Source organism: Myiozetetes cayanensis, unplaced genomic scaffold, assembly GCF_022539395.1.
Source record: "Myiozetetes cayanensis isolate MyiCay16 unplaced genomic scaffold, myiCay2020 scf31, whole genome shotgun sequence".
Taxonomy (NCBI): domain Eukaryota; kingdom Metazoa; phylum Chordata; class Aves; order Passeriformes; family Tyrannidae; genus Myiozetetes; species Myiozetetes cayanensis.
The window spans coordinates 2,979,115-2,999,507 of record NW_026087533.1 but is presented as its reverse complement, the minus strand read 5'-3'; the positions used below and the strand labels follow the sequence as shown (position 1 = coordinate 2,999,507).

Sequence of the window (20,393 nt, the reverse complement as noted above, 5' to 3'; positions counted from 1 at the left end):
GGAACGCGGGGCTGCGGCGGGGCAGGAGCGCAGGTGAAACGGAGGAGTTGGGAGGAGTGGAATGCGGGGCTTGTGTAACCTGTGCCCGGCCGGGGAGAGAAACCCAGAGAGAAATAACTCCATTTCCTGCCTTTCTCCTGCTCGTGGCACATGCAACATGTTCCCTGATCCCCGGACAGACTCTGGGACGCTGTTTTTAGGGGTAGCCTCTGCCTGGCAGGGATTCAGGGATTCCACCTCTGCAAAGCACTTGGACAGCAGTAAAATTCACCTTCGTGGGGCAGGAGCCAGCCCTGATAGCGATCCCGGGCCAAAGGCACCCACAGTTGCCTCCTTGGGTGTGATGTCACCCAGTTTTGGGGGCAGCTGTTGCAGCATTGGGGGGAAGAAGGGCTTGGCAACCATCTCCCTGCTTGTTTTCCCTCTCCACTGTGAGGTATCTCAGTAACAGACAGCCTGGAGCAAACACAAGTGTGTTAAGCCCTGGAAGCAGCTCCACTTCCCGGACACAGTGTTATTCCAGGTCTGTCATGGGTGCTCTTCCCGGCACTGGCAGTGAGGAGACTTCGCCCATCCCGCTGTTCCCATTTCTCTCACCCCAACTTGCTGTCACCTGGCTGGGCTGAGTCGTTCACTCTCATCTGTAACGTTGGATAATCAGATTTTTTTTTTAGAGAAGCACTCAGCATTGGCACAAAACTGCCCCAGATACACATTATATTTTTTCGTTCTTTTAAACTTCTATAACTTCGAACCTACCTGGTATTTTCAGGGCTCAGATCAAACCAGTGATTCTCTTCCCCACCTCCAGTTCACTCCAAGTCTTGTTTGAGAGCTGCTAAAAATAAAGTGATAGAGAGAGGGGAAAGGAGACGTAAAACTTCAGTTGTCTTCATACTGTCAGTGCAGATTAACAGCATCTTCTCCTTGGATTTATTCAGTTAGAAGCCAACCTGGCCAGTCTTGGGCTTTTCTCTCATCAAGCATCAGTTAACAGTGGTAATTTCCAGGGGAGTGGGCTCTTGGTGTAATGACATTGTGCTCTGCCAGCAGACCTGGTGTTTTCTCAACTGGTCATTTGCTCTCTGAAGTCTTTTTTTTTTTTCATGGCCCAGCTCCCACAGTTCCTACTGATTAAATGGTGAACGTGAGGACGTGGTTCTTGCATTAACTGTGGCAGGATGCTGTTAAAAAGAGTCCTCTGAAGATTATGGTGATTAGAAAAGGACAAAACACAGGGAAGCCGAGGGCTGGGACTGTTTGGGGCTGTTTTGTGACCACAGCCTTTTATTGCTTTAAGGTCAGGATTCACGTCTTCCCTGGACCATTCAGGAAACGCACATCGAGTTTTTAAAGCTGTCATAGGAAGCTTGGAAACATTTGCCCCAAGTGCTTTTTGGATACTTTTAACAGCATCTCCTTCATAAGAGCCTTTGTTTGCTTTTTGAGTTGTAACTGTTTGCTTGGAAGCTTTTGGGATTCTCAACTGCTCTGCTGGGCACGACAGAGGGGGAAAAGGAGGGAAGCTGGGCTGCTCTCCAGGCTGTGCATCCACAGTGTGTTGGTGACAGGAGGGTTTGTGGCTGGGGGCTGTGATGGTCCTGGGGTATTCCTGGGGTACCTGAGGTGTGTAAGGAGCAGCCACATTCCCAGCAAAGCTTCCTGATGCACCTCCTGGGCTCGGGTGACAGCAGAACTGCAGGGAGGTTTGTTCCTTGGGGAAACAGAGGTGATTAAGCAGAGCTGTGTTCCTGAGGGAAATAAAGGTGATTAAGCAGAGTTGCTGCCATGGCACTGAAGTGCCTCGTTTGCCCCAAGACAGAGATGCCCAGTGAGCTCCTTGTGAGCAGAAACTCCTGGGATTTATGGAAATCCTGCACTAAGTCCTGTGAGAAGAGGTGGATCAGGTTCTGAGTGAACTGTGGCTTGCAGGTGGCAGGAATCTGGCCCAGGCTCATGACTTACACACTGTGCAAAGTCTGGCTACGCAGCAAAGTACAGATGTTTTCTCATTTCCTTTCTGAGGATGTCTCTTAATGAAGCTGGAATTTAGCAGCTCTTACATCTCAGAGAAGGACTGGGGCAAAGAGCCCGTTGTAGCACAGGCAGGGTGAGACACATCTTCATTTTGGAGTTAGACTTGGATGTCTGCAGAGATGTTCTGGGGAGAAAAGCAGCTTGTTCTCAGTCTTGTCCTAACAGCTCTGTTCTGCAGCCCTGTCCTGGGGCTCACAGACCTTTCACCCTTAAAGGATTGTGCCATTTTCCTCATGAACACTGGAAATCAGTAGTTTCCCTCCCAGGCATGTTCCAATATAATATGAACTGTCATCATCTGGGATGCAATTCTTTGATTTATTCACAGCCTTTAGCCTTGCTTTGTTGGGGTCTCTAACTCAGATCTTGAAGGGAGTTTTAGCTTGAGCAATGGTGTTAAAAACAAAACAAAACTTCTCCATAGTCAGGCTGGCTTTTGAGGGTGTGTGGCCTGAGTTAAAATAGTTTAAAAACTCACCAGGACTGATTCTGCACTAGATCCAGGTTGGGTTTAATTCTTTAACACTGTGCATCAGAGGTGCATTTCATATATATTCATTTATATTTCACGTAACTGTTTCAGGTGTTTTCCACATGAGAGATGATCCTTAATGAAATCAATGCTTTTTGGTTATTCCTGTTGGTCCCTAAACCCCTGCTGTACCTTTTTCCAGGCTGGCAGCGCTTTCCTCTGCAAAATGTTTTGGGGTTTGATCCCTGAAGATGGGGATTAATTCTTTGCTCATGTGGTGGCTTTTCCTTCCCTGGGTCGTGGTGTGACCATGACATTTATGGGTGGGTGATCTAGCTGGGAGCTGCCTGGCGTGGTGTCCTGTGTGTGTGTCCATGGTGTGACCACGTGTGGTGCCTTTAATTGACCCCATGGATCCTGGCTCCGCCCGTTTGACCCACTGAGAGCGAGGGGTGGCAGTGAAAGCTTCGCCCTGTTTAATGGGAATGGCAGCCCCAAGCCTGACAGGAGCTTTGGGAACAGGTGACACATCACCACAGGCGGCGTGAGAGGCCAACTGTGGGTTTCCAGCTCCTTCCACTGAAATGGTTTCTCTGGGAGACAAAACAACCCGACTGGGGTAGCTCAACAACACAAGGAGGAGAAGAGCTTTTCCCCACCTGCAATTTAACAGCAAGATTTAAGTGTAAATGTGTCATGAGGGAAGGATTGGAAGGACCAGCTGGCCAAGCAAACCGATGGGGAATTGCCTCCCGAGCCGCTTGGCACTGCCGGTGCTTCCTGCCTTCCTGTGTGTCCAGGCTGTGCCAACTTTGTGACGTTTCCCGGGATTATTTCAGTCTAAACATTTTGGGTTAACACAAATGGGCTGTTTAAACAGTTCAAATTCACCTGCTTGTTTGGATGGAAGGGGATCAGGACAGTGTAAGTGTTTGGAAGGGTGGATCTGAAATGGCAGGAGGCTCTCTGGTCAGGAGGCAGCCAGGGAATTGTTCTGGGTCCTGGGATCTGAGTGCTCCGGGCCGTGTTGAAGTTGCAGCAGATATTGTATTCCGGATTTTTCCTCAGCCAGGACTTTGTTGGAACATTAAGCACATCATGCTGCTGTCAGGGTGGGCTCTGTGGTGCTCTCCCTGCTCCAGGGTTGCTTTTCCAAAGTGTGTTCTACTGCTACTTCCAGAAAGGTTAAACAAGGTCGTGCTTTGGCGTGGGGGCACCTTAGGGACCTGCCAGTTGGGAAGCTCTTGACCTTCTAATGAGGACACTGCTGGCTTCACCCAGGGCCTGTGTGACCTCATTTAACCTCTTCCATGTATTTAAAGCAGGTTTTCCAGCCTGGCACTGCAGGGAGGGTGAGGCTGGTCTCTTGGACACAGCGTTGGTGCTGAAAAAGGGCTGGGTTGGGTGAAGGCATCCTGATGCTTCCCACCCTTCCCTCAGAGTCCTGTTCCCCTTTTTTTGGCCCCATTTCTTTCCCCAAGCACGGCACTGTGGTTCCTTCCCGGGTTCCCAGGGCATGACTCGGATAAGGAAAAGTTTCCTCCTTGCATTGCAAAGCAGCTTAAGGACCCTCCTGTACCTTGTGGAGCAGAGCAGGAGGAGGCACAGCCTCAGCGAGGTGGAGTCTCTGCCTTCCCAGCCAAGAAATGTCCTCTCTGCGCCATTCCCTGGAGGTCTGAGCTGGAAACCAGCGGTGGATGGAAGGGAAGGCCCTTTTTGGAGGGGGTGTGAGCACTATCTAAGGTGAACAGTCACTGAACAATGAGGTTATTTGAATACAGATCAGTAAATCTCACCTACAGCTGCCTGACCCACCCGCTCATTAGCACCGAGTGTCATAATTGCTTCACAACAGAGGGTTTTAAATGTCTGTGTCCCTGTGTAATTAGGGATGGGAAAAGGAAGAGTGCTGGGGAAGGGAAGGGCAGGATGGGCTCTCCTGTCAGCAGAACAACTGGACAAAAGGAATCCCAGCGGGGATCGAGGAGGGAATTGCTTCCCTGGCATCTCGGGATGTTCAGTAACGTGTGGAGTTTTATTCTACCAAGAGCAAAAGGATGGTTTGGGAGGAGATTTGGGCGGTTCAACGCTCCGAAGGGGTACGTGGTGTGCCTGCCTCCCCCTCTTGCCTGGCTGTTTTTAGACACACAGAACCCATCGCAAACCAGCAAACCTGAGTGTTTCTGTGTTGTCCAACACCTGACGCTCAGCAGGAGCCTCGGAGCAGTTGTAACACGGCCGAGGGAACAGCGAGGCAAGAGCCAAGTGATCGATGTGAAGGTCGTTGTGAAACCTCCCGTGTTCACCTGCGTGGTTGCAGCTCTGGCAGCAAAACTCCACCCCGGGATGGTATTTGCTTTGACAGCCAGACCTGGGCTGCAGGAACTGCTGGAAGAGGTTCTGCCTGGAGTAAAAATCGCATGTGGGCTCTCCCCACCCTCCCTGCTCTGAGCTGCTCCTGCTCGGGGGGTATCGTGTGTCTCCCGCAGTTTCGGCTCGTCCTTTCATGTCCCTGCTCCTCCCCGGCTGCTCCGAGGGGACCGTGCTGGGGGAATGCTGCTTGTTCTCCCTCTAATTGGAAATGGAGACATCCCAGCGTGCTGAGGGCTCTTCATTAATCCCTAGACCCGAGGGCTGAGTTTGCTTTTAATAACTTCCTTTGCTTAGTGCAGCACTCTGACACCTTGGGTGGCAGCAGCACAGCAGTGACATTCCTCAGAGCAGGGAAGGGATGGATGTGAAGGGAGCGTGGTTTGACTGCCTTCAGCACTGCTCTGCTTGGAAAGGTGAGGGGAAAACGCCTCTGATGGCACTTGGGATCCGCATTCAATGCACAGCCTGTGCCTGGCAAGCGCTCGTGCCTGCCTGGTGAAGTTTGGGAACGCTCCGTTGAACACAGTGAATACTGTTTGTTAAAATTACATGTACAACTCCAGGGCTAATGCTCTGGTCTCAGAAGAAAGTGCCTCCAAACATCCAGACAATTCCTCTGGGGTTTCTGGGAGCTGGAAATGCTTTTTTGGGGTTTTGTTGTTGTTTTTTTACCTCCATTTCCACCTACCCACCCTGCAGAAAGTCACAGGTCGGTGCTGACATCACGTGTGTTATTTTCCACCCAATTTCTCTCCTGTTATGAAGCCAGGGTTGGGGATTTTTTTTATTATTTAGAAGCATTTCAGATGCTGAATTAATCTTGCTTTTTCAAATTAATATTGGCTGGCACCAGCTTCTGACTGGTTCAGACTGAGGGGCTTTCTGTTTTGGGGCTGATTTAGGCAAAAATACAACCAACAGCCCAACAGAAAAACCATCAACCCCCAGTGTGGAAAATCTGGAGTTCCATGAGGGAGAGGAGAGACCTGTACAGGAAGGCTCAGGAATTTTGGGTAGACTCTGGAATGGCTGTAGTTAGCTTTGGAAAGGGTTTGTCAGGCTGGTTAGCACAGTGGCCCTTCCATGGCACTTCCTTGCCCCTCCAGCCTCTCCACAGCCCGGAATGCTGGGCTGGCTTTCCTTCCTCCATCACTTCTCACATAATCAAGATCCTCCTGCTGAAATACTCTCTGGTTTCCCTCAGTTATTCTTCTCTTCCCTATTTTTCAGTGATTTTTCCCATTTCGTGTGTGCTCAGACTGGAATATTGGGGTCTATCTGTGTTGCAGCCTGTCCCCAGGCTCCTCATGAGCCTGTGGCTGTGGCTCCCTGTGCTTGACCCTTGCTGGGATCTGAGATCTCGTGCTGGGAAGCACTGCAGGGTTGCAGGTAGAACTCCATCAAAAAGCTCCTTTTTTTTCCCCTGTTTGTTATTTTTTCCCTGCCCTGAACGTGCTCTTCCCAGTGTTGACAGGAATCTATCTGCTTTTTCACATCTGGGCCGGTATCCTCAGTGGATGCTTGTAGGACACAGCAGATACATTACTAGCTATGTGCAAAACAGCTTTCCCCTAAAATTCCTTCCCCAGTCTCTTGCCCTGGGGAGATGGGATTCTTGGCTGAACTTTCCACGTTACCTACGGGGCTTTGTCTGTTCTGCAGGCAGGTCCTGCAGGCTTCTCCGAAGCTGACTGAGAGCTCTGTTGCTCTCCCAAGCTCCACAACGTCTGACTTGGAGGCTCCAAAACAAGACCCAGGGGCACAGTTTGTACCAGGACACCCCGGCCTGCCGTGTGTGGTGTCGGGCAGGGCTGGGGGGCATCTCTTTTTTTCCCCTGTAGGATTTTTTTCCACGCAGCTCTGCGATGGATCTCGGGTGTTCCTGCCTTTAGAAGGGATTGTGGCTCTGTAAATCCTGCCATGAGCAGGCACCAGCTGGCTTCACTTAGCCTGTGTGTGCACTGATTTATTTTTTTGCAGGCAGGGCTGGACTGTGCTGATTGTAAGTGTTCCCTCATGTTCCATCAAATACCCCCAGAACAGCAGCATCAGGATCGACAGTCCCCAGATTAGTGTTTTCGTGCTCTGGTTCTGCTTCAAAAGTGATTTTCTTTGAGTTGGGTGTTGTGGCTTTTTCTTTTGTGTGTGTGTGTGTGTGTCCCTTCCCACCTCCCTGTCCTTCTTGTGTTGTTCTCCAGGGACTCCAGGGCAGTAGGTGGAGCAGGGGCCTGTATTGTGTCCCTTTCCTGTGGAGTTGTTGCTCTTGGCCAGCAGCTTTGCTGCCCTTATTTATAGTGGGAAAAACCTGAGAGGCTGAGCTGCAGCACATCCAGCTGCTGGAAAGGGTCTGGTGATTTTTGGGGTGTGAGTGTGGGCTTGGTGGGCTGGAAGGTGTCTGTGTTCATGTCATGATGTGTGTCCAGCCAAAGGGGGTTGTGTTTTGTGGGCAAAGCTGTGATGCTGCAAAATTAAACTAATCTGTGGCTGAGGGAGCTGGGGGGGCTCAGCCTGGAGAAAAGGAGGCTCAGGGGGGACCTTTGGCTCTGCAACTCCCTGACAGGAGGGGGGAGCCGGCGGGGGTCGGGCTCTGCTCCCAGGGAACAAGGGACAGGAGGAGAGGAAACAGCCTCAAGCTGTGCCAGGGGAGGGTCAGGTTGGACATCGGGAGGAATTCCTTTACAAAAGGGGTTGTCAGGGACTGGAAGGAGCTGCTCAGGGAGGTGCTGGAGTCCCCACCCATGAGGTGTCCAAGAATATGTGTCATTCAGTGCTCTGGGCTGGGGGATCAGTCACAGGTTGGACTTGATCCTTGAGGTCTTTTCCAGCCTAATTGATTCTGGAATTGTGTAATCCTTGTCTTGGGAAGCCCCTTATGAGCTTCCCTTTGCCCTCTTAACACTGGGAGCCCCTACCACATCTCCCCAAGCTGATGTGAGGGTTCCACGGAGCCGTGGATGGAGTTGAGCTCCTTTCTTTGCATGAACGTGCTCTGCTGTTTCCCAGTGTGGGGTGGGCTGGTGGGAGGTGCCAGCTGTTATTATTATCTCTGCAGCACAGAGATAATCCTTTCTTTTTGTTTTCCTTCTTTATAATTCTTGGTTCTTTCCCTCCTTTCCCCTGCAGCCGAGGAGGTGGATCACACCCCAGGTGATGGCGGCATGGGGGTAGATGTTTTGGAATCGGGTGACACCACACCCCCTACAAAGAGGAAAAGCAAGTTCTCAAGCTTTGGCAAGATCTTCAAACCCTGGAAGTGGAGGAAAAAGAAAAGCAGCGACAAATTTAAGGAGACTTCAGAAGGTAAAGTGATGGGGAGGGGGGCTGGGTGGACGTCCCTTCCTCCGCAGGGAAACCTGCCACGAGCCATCTGGCCACTGAGAAGGGCTTGCTGTCACCAGCCTGGGTGCTGGCATGTGCAAGAACCAAAAACGTGACTGTGGTGATGGGCTGGCACCTGCAGTCTCTCCACAAACACCTTGACATGGAGCTGTAGTTTCAGACAAATAAATTCCTTTCTTGCAAGGAGCCTCCCCAAGCAGCTGTGGGGAGGGAGGGTTCGCTCCACGATCACCAGCGTGGTGTGAAGTGCAGGCCTGAACGTGCAGTCCCTCCTCCTCCTCTTGATCCATGCAAAAACAGTGGAATTTGAAACCCTTTTATTTCCTCCAGAGGATCCCTTAAAAAAAAAAAATTTAAAAAAAAAAATTATTCATCTGGAACTTCTAGCTTGCCCTGTTTTCTGAGTGCCTTTTTTCAATTTAATATCAGTTTTAGAACGAAAGATTTCTATGCGAAAGCCAAGAGAGGAGCTGGTAAAAAGAGGGGTTCTGTTGGAAGAGCCTGAGCAGGGTGAGTCTGCAAACCAACTTCTCCTGTCTGTGTCTTGTGTAGCTGATCTTCCTCTGGCCAAACCTCACCCTTGGGACACGAATTTAAGGGCTCTTTGCTGCGGTCCCTGCCTGTTTTACCCTTTTCAGTGCTTTCTCTGGTCTGATTTTCACACACTGATTTTTCACAGCCTGCTCAGGGAGGAAGATGCTGCTGAGGAAGCTCAGTGCCTGTCTTGGACACATTCCAGGGTGGGAAGGCTGTGCTGTGGCTCACTTCCCATCCTGTCCCTCCCTCCCTGTCCTGCTCCAGATCCCTTGTCCTGTCCTGCCAATCTCTGCTGTCACTCACCACCTTCCAGCTGTTCCAATCACATTCCCAACGGAACTGGGGGAGAGGTGCTGACCCTGTGGCTCCAGCTGGGAAAAAAAAGTCAAAAATGAATGAATTCTGAGCTGCATTTCCTCCAAAAGATGCTTCATGGTGTGGTGTCATAGTCACCACTAAGCTTATTAAAGCTTGCCCTGCTTTAATCTAAGTCTAAGAGGTCTGATCCCCTTCTGTGTCATCCCTGATGTCTCCGAGTTGGATCACACTGCCAAAATAAGTTCTCAGATCACCACTGAGTCACCTGGCTGTTAGCTGGGGGGTGTGGGTTCAAGGGAGGGGGCAGGAAGGTGAGGTGGGATGGCAGCCCTCCTGTCTGGGTGGGATCATAGTGCTTGGATTAGGGTGTGATTGCCCCTCAGGAGACGCAGTCAGAGGCAGCCCCGGCCTAGTGCAAATCTCATTCTGAGAAAGCTGCCAAGTGGGGAAAAAGTGGAGGTGAAAAAGTGGTTTTCAGACCAAACCACTGAAAGCAAACCTGAGAGAAAGAGTCCTGACACAGCTCTGCTGTAATGCTGCCTCTACACCCACCCGAGGGTGCCAGGGCAGCGCTGGAGGAAGAGTTCAGCGGGTCCAGGAGGGTGTGAGGTCACAGGATGAAACTGGAAGAGACATCAAAGACCTTGGGCACCAAACTTCCAACTGGAGATGGCAGAGGAGAGCGAGATCTTCCACGCTGTAAGGGTGTAACAGAAGCCTGGCTTAGGGGTGGAATTATTTTCTGCTTTGAGTCATCTGCTCTGCTTTTAGAAGCAGAAGATGGGTGTAATGTGGCCAAAGTGCAAACCCCCAGCACGAGGGAGTGGGGGGGGCTGGCAGGAGGGGCAGATTAGAGGCGCATTATCTAAATCCCTCCTGGGAGTTTAAGACACTTGGGCAGTCATGAGATGTGAGGGTGGGTTATTGTGTTTGTTTGCAGTTCTAAAACCCGCTCTTACAAGGTCAGTTAATTTTCTTAGACGGGTTCTTAGCAGGGGGAAAAACACTGGAAACCCCTTGAGATGAGGAAGTGAGGAGGCAGGGAAGGAGGTGGGGTGGAGGTGAGGCTGGGAGAGGAGGCCCTGCTGCTCTCTGGGCTCCAGGTTGTGGGTATTGGGCTCAGAGTAAGGAAGAAGAGGTGGCATTGGATCTCCTGACCTTGAAGGAGGTCACTGGAGCTGAAGCTGGGAGGGAGGTGGTGGGAGAAGCCATCGGGAGCTGAGAAGGGCAGGCAGAGTTGAGTCTTACTGTTCCCTCCTCCCTTGCTGAAAACTTCGGATAACCAGAGGCAGTTCCATAAAAACCTCTGGCTCATCCCTTGAGTTTCAGCCCTGTCTGGGGAGGAAACTCCCTCTTGTTGCTGTCTGTGCTTCCTGCTTTTCAGGGAAGGGCAGGGAGCGAGCGGGGCAGCGCCGTCTGCCAGCTCCTCCCAGGAACCAAGACTGTTTCTTGTGGAAAAGAAAGCCTGGGGAGCTTTTGGCTCCTTGGCAGCTTTGCTTTCAGCTTCTGAATCACACCAGGATGGGGAAGGGGAGGTAATACTTAGGGGAGAGAGGAAAGGTGAAGAGGGCAGTGGAATAAATGATCAAAAATCAGAGCAGCAGAGTGTGCTGGGGTCTGCAGTCTGGAGGGCCTTGATGCCACGTGCTGCAGTTGGTGCAGAGAGGGTAGACTGAAAGGATTTTTGATCAAATTGAGGATGTATCCAAGTTTTCTTGAGTTGGAAAGCAGTCAAAATGGCCATGTCCCATTAGAGTGAGTGCTGAAGTCTGATAATGGGAATAACATCATCAAGAGTTTGTGCTGTCGGGGCAGTTATTAAGAATGGCTGAGTATTTCCTCTCGGGGTTTAAAATGCTCTCAAAATTAGAGACTGGAAAGAGGAACTTTTTCCCAAAGAGGTTTTGCTTCTGACCTTGGGAAACTCCATGCCAGAATCTGTAAAAGCAGAAATAGCCAAGGTGAGCTACATCAACCTCTGGAGCTATATCATTACATCTGATTAAAACAAAGGTAAAGTGAAGAAACCTGCTTTGCTGATGTGCATTGAATTTTATGCCAAATTTGGGGTAGAAACAGAAGAACAGAGGTGCTTCCAGTAACTTTAAGACTTTATCAAAATCTACTACTGTGTATGCAATAGATGCCCTGGCTCGTGTTGGAACCTATTGCAGCAGGGAATCGGTGGCTGCTCTGTGATGGTGGGTGGATACAAAAGCTGCTGGAGTATTTTGACTGCAGTCACAACTTCCTTGGGCTGTGGCACAGCACTGGGCACACCAGGAGGAAGGGCAGGACAGGAAGAAGAAAAACCTTTGATGGTTCAATACAGAGCTGTACTATTTACTTGTTGACGATGAAGCCAAGGGCTCCCAGCCCCAGCTGGGTGGTTGCTGTGCTCTCCTGTGCAGAAGGTGACTGAAGAACAGCTGCTTCAGAAGCCAGAGAGAAGCTGGTGTGGCTCTGTGGTGGTTCAGTCAGCTCAGCCAGCTCTGCTCTCTGCTGCCTTCTGAGTGTTTGCTCTTTGTTTCTGTACCCTCCCACCCCCCTGCAGATGGTGAAGAGCCAGAGAAGCTGAACCCCCCTGCACTGAAGAATGGCCACACAGTCCCCATCAGTGGGCCCGGGCTCTGTGACCTGCCCAGCCAGGAGGAAGAGGCCACAAAGCCCTCCAGCCTTAGGAAGCCTGTTCCAGCAGAGGAACCAAAAAAGAGGCAGGGTAAGAAACCAGCTGTGTGCAAACTTGGGGCTTTGGATTATCCCAGGACCAGTTTTGAATTCCCATCTGATTGTTTCTGCTCTCCAGTCCCTTAAACTGAGCTGTCTCCCTTTGCAGGCTCCTCCAGCAGCCACCCTGGGCCCGAACTGGAACCACCTCAGGAGCCACATGGTCCCAGACAGCCTCTCCTTCCTCCAAAAAGACCCCCCTCCACCTCCCAGGAGGCCAACGAGGCGCAGGCGAAGGATCCGACGCCCGCCAGCAGCTCTGCAAGAACTGCCCCCTCCACCACAGCCCCCACTGCAGCAAAGACAGTCAATCCCACAGCTGCCCCTTCCCCAGCCCCCAGGACTCTGCTCCCTGCTCCTGCCAGTGCCAACACTACTGCTCCCACCAGTACAACCAGCACAGCTCCTGCCAAACAGCCTCCTGTCCCCCCTCCCAAACCCGTCAACAGAAATAGCAACTCACTAATAGGTAAGTGACCCCCATGAGCTGGTTTTTGTGCCCTGGGATGTCCTGGGGCCACTGCCCCAAGACTCTCTTCCCTTCATAAGGGAAGATTTTTGGTTGTATCATGAATGTCTGACCGTTCTTCCTGAAAACAATCCAGTTTGGACTTGGATCTGCCAGTGTTTAGGCAGGACACACGTGTGCTGGGAACAGTGTGATTACTGGAGTCCTCTGCTGTGAGATATCCAATCTGTTCCCAGCAGCTACCTGCAGGAAGGAGTCCCTGCCTGCTTTTCCTCTGTCAGCTCTAAGGCAGTGTCTGAATGTTGATGCTTCACTGAGGGCTGGGATTCAGCCAGGACTGGGGGATGGTGGATGAGATTTTGCTTTGCGAGACTGCGGTCAGGGACAATTCCTGCTTTCAGCTGGTTTGGGGGGAAAAGAAAACAACCAACAAACTAACCCAAAAAATGCACATCACACCAAAAAAATGTCTGTCACAGCTGTCACTGCAGGGCCATGTGGTTTTCCACTCAGTGCAGAGAGGCAGGGATAATTCAGGCTTCCCTGGTTCTACTCAGGCACCTCCTCTAAGGTCTGTGGCTGGGATGTTGCCATATTAGTCTTGTCCTTAAGTCTTGTCCCACAGATAAATCAGCTCAACTGTAATTTGAGCTGAATCTTCCCACTTAGAGAATTAAATGTCTTTATCTCTGTAACTTTTCTAAGCAGGAGATTTGGGGGAGAGTTTCTTAAGCTGGTTTAGTCTCTGCTCTCTGTAGGAGTTTGGGGGGGTTGGTAAAGATGCAGCATTGAGAGCTGGGATGACTTCCATGCAGTCTGTTTGTATCTCAGACAGTTCTGTCACAGATACCACCTAATCTTTGGACACAGAGGAGGAGGGAGGCTGCTGGGAAGATCAGTCCCACAGGTTTGCAGTGTTATCACAGAAACTGGAGGCGTTACCCAGGTGTGGTTTGGGAGGCAGTGGTGGATGTGCAGGTTGCCATCTGAAGTAGCCTGAGTGGCTGCTTTCAGTGTGAGCTGATGGCTCTGCTCTGCTGGGGGCTCACCTTGCTCTGGCAGGTTTTGCAAGTGACCTTGATAATGGTGTTAAACACTCCCATGTGCCAGACCAGCTTGATTAGCCTGGCCATGCCCGAGCACTCCATGAAATACCTTCTTGTTTTCTTTAAGCTGCTTGCACACACTGCAGATGGCATTTGAAATGCCCCAGCGCTAATTGCAGGAGGTACTTGTGGAACAAAAAGCGTGGCTGGAGGCAGGAGTGTGCCCAACATCTGTTCAGAGCCATCCTGCTTCTTCCCAACAGCCACAGGGTGTGCAGGGGAAGGGAGGGGAGAGGAAAGGTCACCCTCTTTGTCCTAAAATTCCTGACAATGCTGATTCTCGGAGCAGTTCTTGTGTCTCATGCAGCAGCTGAAAATAAGGCTCAGGAAAGCCTTCTGGGGAGTGGGAATTTATTCAGCAGCAGCTTGGACAAGCGAGCAGGGAACAGGGTGCTGTCCTGCTGTCCCAGAGCTTGGCAGCAGCCCCAGGGCAGGTTTCAGGAGACACTGGAGCCCCCTGGGCTGGAGCTGAGGGCACTCGGGTGTTTTGCACAATCTTGCCCTTAATCTACGAGGGGAAAGTCTGAAAATGCTAAACATCCCAAAAATGTGCCCACCTCTCTGCAGCTATGCAGCCTTATCTATCTCTGGGAACACTCCTGCTCGCAGCACCCTCTCGTGGTGCCTGTGCTGTGGGCACACGGGTGTGTCACATCACCCGCTTCAGGCAAAGCCTTTCCAAGCCCCAGAAGCCATGGATATGTGGATGTGTTCAAGGCTGGAAACTCCTAAGGGAAGAGCAGTCTTCACTGGTGCAGCTTCTTCCCTAGGAATGGAGCGGGGTTTGAGGAAGCTGAGGTTGCCCACTGCAGGCATTTCCCGTGTCTGCATTTCTCCCTCTCTCCTCCATCACACAGCAGATATGTTGGCTCAGGGCTTTTAGGCATTTTGGGAAGTTTTGCTAGTTATTTTGTAGTTTATTTGGGCATTAAGGAACGGAGTTCAGAGGGAGGGGAGCAGAATCTCATCCTGAGGAGCTGCTGGGAGCAGGGTGTTCTCGAGCTGGGTCTGATGGTGGGTGGAAGTGGGGAGAGCACACTGCTGCCTGCAGCTCTGCTGACTTTTGCCTTTGAGCAAAAGGTAGGACTTTAAGACTCTTTGAGACTTCCCACAAAGTTCTTTAATGTGCAGGGGAGCTGTTAACAAAACTGGAGTCTGGGGTGTCCTGGATGTGTCACATTCCTTTGTTGCTGTAAATACAGCCATAAAGTGCCCACATTCCTGGGCGAGCTCCCTGTGCTGTCACTTGAGGGCTGGTGCCACTCCTCTCTCTCCAGAGCAGCAGGATCTCTCCCAGCCTGCTTATTTTTGGCTGCTCTCCGGAGTCTTACCTTTGCTGCGGGAAGGAGAAACTAGAGCCTTGCAACCTGGTTATTTCTGGCACCACGATCCAGTAAAAAGCAGCAGAGTCTGCCTAGTCCCAGACTCTGCCTTGCCGTGCTTCTTCCATGCCGCTGATGGGTATCTGGAAAATTCCCCGTTAAACACCGTGGCTTTTGTGGTTTTTATTTCCAGCTGAACTTTCCCAGGCAATGAACAGTGGTACCGCCTTGTCCAAGCCTTCCCCTCCTCTCCCCCCGAAGAGGGGCCTCGTGCCCAACAACACGTCGGAGGTTGTCCCCTCCAAGCCCCTCCACGACAGGACAGGGACGACGACTCGCCCGGCGCCGATCCCGCTGCACATGAGCTCGGCTCACCCGCCGCCCTCACCCTCACCACCCCTGCCCACACACGTGCCCCCCGAGCCCCCACGCATGCCCCTGCCCACTCCCACCCCCACCCTGGACCCCCCGCGCTCCCTGGACCTGCCCAGCGAGACGCCTCCTCCTCCGGAAGAGTTCAGGTCCGTGGAGGTGCTGAAGAGGACGGCGGAGCAAGGCTTTGGAGAGCCCCACGTGCTGCCCCGCCTGCCCCAGATCCCGCTGCACATCCGGATCCAGCAGGCTCTGAACAGCCCCCTGCCCGTCACCCCCCCGCCCGAGGGGTCCCACAGGGCTCATTCCCTGCTCTTTGAGAATGATGGATTCGGGGATGACAACGGCACCCTGGGCAGGACGAGGTCCCTGCCCATCACCATCGAGATGCTCAAAGTGTGAGTACCCCCTGGGCGCGTGGTGGCTCTTGCAGCTCCTGAGAGCCTGTGGTGTGGTGAGGAGGGCTCTGGGCAGGGCTGGTGTCTCTGCTGAAACCACTTTCCCTGTTGGCCAGATCTGTGATTCAGCCTCTTAAGGGCCAGAACAACTTCCCAGTGAAATTACCCCCGGTTCTGGGATTTTACTGCTCGCAAAGGGAAATGGGTTCCAGACTGCAAACACAGGCTGATGCCAGGAATCCAAGCCTGGCCTGTCTTTAATTGCACCAAGACAAAACAAGGTCTTGGATTCCATCCATTTGTGGCCTGCCTTGGCCTTTCATTTTGCAAAACTGAAGTGGGGAAAGGGCTGTCTTGTTATAGCAGAGCTGAATCTGGAAGTCCCAAAGTAGTGGGGTCAGAAGGCTGTTTTGGTTCTACAGAACCTGCCTCTGGCATTTCTTCTGCCAGAGCTCCCTGTCCTTTGGGGAGAGGCGACAGTGCAGGATCTTGGGGTGCCTGTTGCACCTCTGGTATCTGGGCTCCCTTGGGGAGAGTTGTTGACCCCAGGGATGTTCCCCAGCCCCTGTGCCGTGTGTTAAGAGGTGTAATAGTGTGCTTCTTGTTAGTCCAGACGATGAGGAAGAGGAAGAAGATGACCAGGAAGAGGAGCAGAATCCAGGTCCTCGTGTATATATTGGAGATGTGCCATCTGTCACAGTCATCCCCAAACTGGTACCCCAGGTCCTGCCAGAGGAGCAGGAAGGAGACGAAGGGATGAGCGACTCTGACTCGGAGGGGCCCATCCTGTACAAAGATGACGAGGATGAGGAGGAAGATGAAAGCCATAACAGTAAGGCTTTGACATTGCAGCTGGCTTTTTTATTTCTCTGCTGAACCCGTGCCTGGCTGTACTGAGATCTGGATCAAAGAGCTGGTTCCCACAGCGCAGCAGAGCAGCTGGTTCTCGGTTTCATGATGTACCACATGTCCTCTGCCTCGCTTTTTCCAAGGCTCTGCAGCCAAACCTGTGCTCTCACCTGCTGAGTGCACCCCTCCAGTTGCAGATGGCTCCTGCAGCAGCCTGTGCTGTCCCAGCCCCTCAGGTGGGACAGCTTTAGGTGAGCATGTGGCGTCACACAGGAGCGCCGGATGCTGCTGCGTAGCGCAGAGCTTGGGAAACACGAGAGAGGACAGATCTCCCTCAGGGAGAGCACAACTGCCAGGGATCGTGGCTGGGATCGCTGAGCTCAGGCTCTGCAGCCTTGAGCTGCATCCCATTGCTCTCCCTCCCCGCAGGCACGTTGGCCAACAAGGTGAAGAGGAAAGACACGCTGGCCATAAAGCTGGGGAACGTGACCGCGCCGCAGGAGGACAAGATCGTCTTCCCTCGGAAGAGCAAGGAGGAGTGGAACGAGATCCGGCAGCAGATCGGGACAACGCTGATCAGGTACAGGGAACAAGGAGGGTGTTCTGTCTGAACCACTGGCTGGGGTGGGATTGGGCAAAGCTGGTGCCTTGTCTATCAGCCTGTACTGGAATAGGGTGGGTGGTTGGGCACGGCAGCTGGAGCAGGGCTGGGAGGATGAGTGTTGCTGTTCCTCCCTGCTTACAAAAGTTGGGAGTTCCTCCTGGAGTTGAGCAACAGCCCCTGACAGGCCCCTGTTTCCAGAGTTAAATGGATCAAAAGGGGAAAATCCCAAGGGCTGCAGAAATGTAAAAGACAGATGGTGTAGAAAGGTATGGGTGGGTGGACAAAGCTGGTGACAGTCCAGGCTCAACTCTGTGCTTGAGCTCCCTGCACAGCTGCTTTCTGAGGGTGCACAGCCCTTCCCAGACCTGTGCCGGTGGCTGAGCAGCTGTTTGAGCAGAGCAGAGCACAAACAGGGCAGCAGTGATCTCCACTGGCGAGTGAGGAGTGTGGAGAAGGCTCTCCAGAGCACCAAAACCAGGCAGTTGTGTCCTTCATCCCCTGCTGAGCGGGATACAGATACAACATAACGCTCCTGTCACACTTTTTCTTCAGGCGACTGAGCCAGAGACCCACAGCGGAAGAGCTGGAGCAGAGGAACATCCTGCAGCGTGAGTAGCACTTGTGTGGGGGTCCTGAGAAATACAATGTTTGCCCATCTTAGTTCATTGAGAGAGGATGGTTTTAAACTGAAACAGATTTACATTAGATTTTGGGAGTAAATTCTTCCCTGTGAGGGTGGGGAGGCCCTGGCACAGGTTGCCCAGAGAAGCTGTGGCTGCCTCTGGATCCCTGGAAGTGTCCAAGGCCAGGTTGGACAGGGCTTAGAGCAACCTGGGCTAGTGGAAGGTGTCCCTGCCCATGGCAGGTGATTTTTGATGTCCCTTCCAACCCCATTCATTCTGTGATAATACAGGCTGCCTGTCCCCTGCCTGTCCCCTCAGAGTGTATGAGCTGGTTCAGACTCTGCTGTTACCCAGCAAGGGCTGTGAAAGGTGTTTTGTTTGGGCTGGACTTTCACTTGTGGTCCAGACATTACAGCATTGCATTGCATGATCCCAAAAGCAGCAGTGCATCGCTCAGTCAGGGCTGTTTCTCTTGGCCATGTCTTGTTCTGCAAAAGTTTTAAATAAACATTGTGAGGAAAGGGAAATGTCAGTTCAGGAAGTTTCCATTTAAAATATTTATCTGTGCTGTTATTTTCTTTTAAACTCTAATAGCTTTGGGGAGGACCGAGCTGCAGAGTGGCTGGGATGTATTTTGGCAACACAGGCATTAGTCTTTAACATAAGAATGACTCGGTGGTGCTGCTTAAGGGCTATGTGGCCCCTGCTAGTCCAGGAGGTGACTCTATATTGAGTTGGGCTGCTCTGTGTGCCTGTCCTAACTGCAGACATGCCACAGTGAGCCATCAGATGTGTAGATAATACGATGCAGCTCCACACTCTGCTTTGTTCAAGCCCAGAAAGCCCTTTTCAAAGCCTGATGCTTACATGAAAAATGTATTTTTTTTCTCCCCCTTGGCAGCCAAGAATGAGGCTGACCGTCAAGCTGAGAAGCGCGAGATCAAGCGCCGGCTCACCAGAAAGGTACTGCTGTCCCCCCGTGGTGACGGCCACCTGGCAGGGCTGGTGGCAACGGGCACGGCGTGGGCACCATGCTGTGGGGGCGGTCACGGGGCCATTGTGTAAGTGTCCCCAGCGCCCTCGGGCTGCGGGGACTTTGGAACATGGGCTGCGGCCCGCGGGGAGCTGCTGGTGCGGTTGGCAGTGCCAGGTCTGAGCTGGCAGCGAGCATAACGAGAGAGATGAGAACTAAATTTGGCACCTGGCACCTGCCAGGCCAGCGAACCTTTCTGCTCTAACACAGCTCTTCAGTGGCCACGCCTCACAGCAGGCTCCCTAAAAACTCATTTCTAAAGCAACAGCGGTGTGGGAGCTGGGCAGAGCAACAGCTGCTTTGAGCTGTTACGTCCAGGTTACTTGGGGTTGTCACTCATGGCTGGGAGAATCTTCCTTGGGGCCTGTGGGTGTGAAATGCGAGTGTGGCCATTGCTGGGGTTGAGTTGAGGAGTGTGATGCAGGGTTCACCATTTAATAGCTATTCCCAAACCTTTCGTGTCTTCCTTCTCCATGGCAATGTGTCCTGGGTTCTGCTCTGTCCTGGGCTCATGATCCAAATGGGAATATCCAGTCTGTAAGAGGGTTTGCCTGCTCCCTTGCAGGATGTGAGCAGGACCTGGCAGTGTCTGTGGCTCAGGCCCAGCCAGGGAACTGGTTGTAGTTTTGCTCAGGGTGCTTAGTCCTGATCTGCATCATGGACAAGGCTCAGACTAACACCCTTTGTTCTTGCTGGTGTTCAGCTTAGCCAAAGGCCTACGGTGGCAGAGCTGCAGGCCAGGAAGATCCTGAGGTTTAATGAGTACGTGGAAGTAACAGATGCTCAGGACTATGACCGGCGAGCGGATAAGCCGTGGACAAAGCTGACACCAGCTGACAAGGTAACAGGGAGTGTCCTGGCCCCAGGTGGGACAGGGAGCCACACCAGGGTGGGAGCCAAAGAGATTTGCTCTGTTCCTCTTGCCTCACCTCTTCATCTTTCCCTCTGACCTCCCACCGAGCACCACCAGTGTCCCTTCACCCGTGTGTGCTGTCCCAGCTCCACTTCCTGCTGCCTCATGGTGAGGTGGAGCCCAGGGGAGCTGGCAGGGAAATCTGTCCTGTTCCTCCCTGGCCACCTGTGGGACTGCCCAGCCCTGAGGTGGAGGAGGAGGGGCAGATTAAATTCGGTTAGTTCAGTGTGAATGAACTGCCAAACTGGGGTGGCTGCTGCAGTCTGAGCCCTTTCCTTTACCAAAAAACAATCTCCCTCTCTCTGCAGGCGGCCATCAGGAAGGAGCTGAATGAGTTTAAGAGCTCTGAAATGGAAGTGCATGAGGAGAGCAAGCAGTTCACGAGGTGAGAACATGTTACTCAAGAGTTTGTCTTGTAGGAGCTGTTATGAGTTCTGCTCCTGGAGGGCCTGTGCTGAGGGGCACATCAAAACCTCAGAAGAATTATCTGTACAGAAATGGGAGATTGAATGTCCCCTCCTGCCTTGGTGGTGAGGGGTGACTGGAGACACAAAGTGGGTTGTTTTTCCTTAAACTGGGGCTTCCATCCTGGAAACTTAAAAGTGACCAGTGGCTGGTTTGAGATGCATCTGAAACCAGTGTGACCTTGCAGCTGAGTGGACTTTTCTGGGGCTAGAGAAGCCACAACCACAAAACACCTTGGTAATGAGCTGGGATATTATCTGTGAAGTCACCTGTGAATTGTGGCCCAAGTGATTCTTCTCCTTCCAGCTTTGTGAGGTGGAGTTGTTTGCAGAGCACAAGAGGTGACATTGTTTGATGTTTACAGCTTCCCCAAGGGCTGGGAGTTCTGTGTTGATTCCATTTACCCTCTTTGGCCAGTCTAACCATTTAACCTGGG

General features: G+C 52.2%; 1 protein-coding gene across 8 annotated transcripts in view; it reads left to right on the top strand.

Annotated features, from left to right (window-relative positions):
• Window positions 1-20,393, top strand: part of PHACTR4 (phosphatase and actin regulator 4) — a 62,521-nt gene that overhangs the window by 40,784 nt on the left and 1,344 nt on the right. For 4 of the 8 annotated variants that reach the window (XM_050326080.1, XM_050326083.1, XM_050326081.1 and 1 more), the window contains 11 exons: window positions 8,006-8,182; window positions 8,651-8,731; window positions 11,631-11,795; window positions 11,913-12,272; window positions 14,894-15,470; window positions 16,079-16,302; window positions 16,749-16,899; window positions 17,476-17,531; window positions 18,448-18,509; window positions 19,283-19,420; window positions 19,801-19,877. In XM_050326080.1, the coding sequence (XP_050182037.1) occupies window positions 8,006-8,182; window positions 8,651-8,731; window positions 11,631-11,795; window positions 11,913-12,272; window positions 14,894-15,470; window positions 16,079-16,302; window positions 16,749-16,899; window positions 17,476-17,531; window positions 18,448-18,509; window positions 19,283-19,420; window positions 19,801-19,877 (2,068 nt within the window). Of the gene's footprint in view, window positions 1-22; window positions 5,296-8,005; window positions 8,183-8,650; window positions 8,732-11,630; window positions 11,796-11,912; window positions 12,273-14,893; window positions 15,471-16,078; window positions 16,303-16,748; window positions 16,900-17,475; window positions 17,532-18,447; window positions 18,510-19,282; window positions 19,421-19,800; window positions 19,878-20,393 lie in introns of those variants that run through there. The other 4 variants (XM_050326076.1, XM_050326077.1, XM_050326078.1 and 1 more) reach the window with 4 other exon arrangements.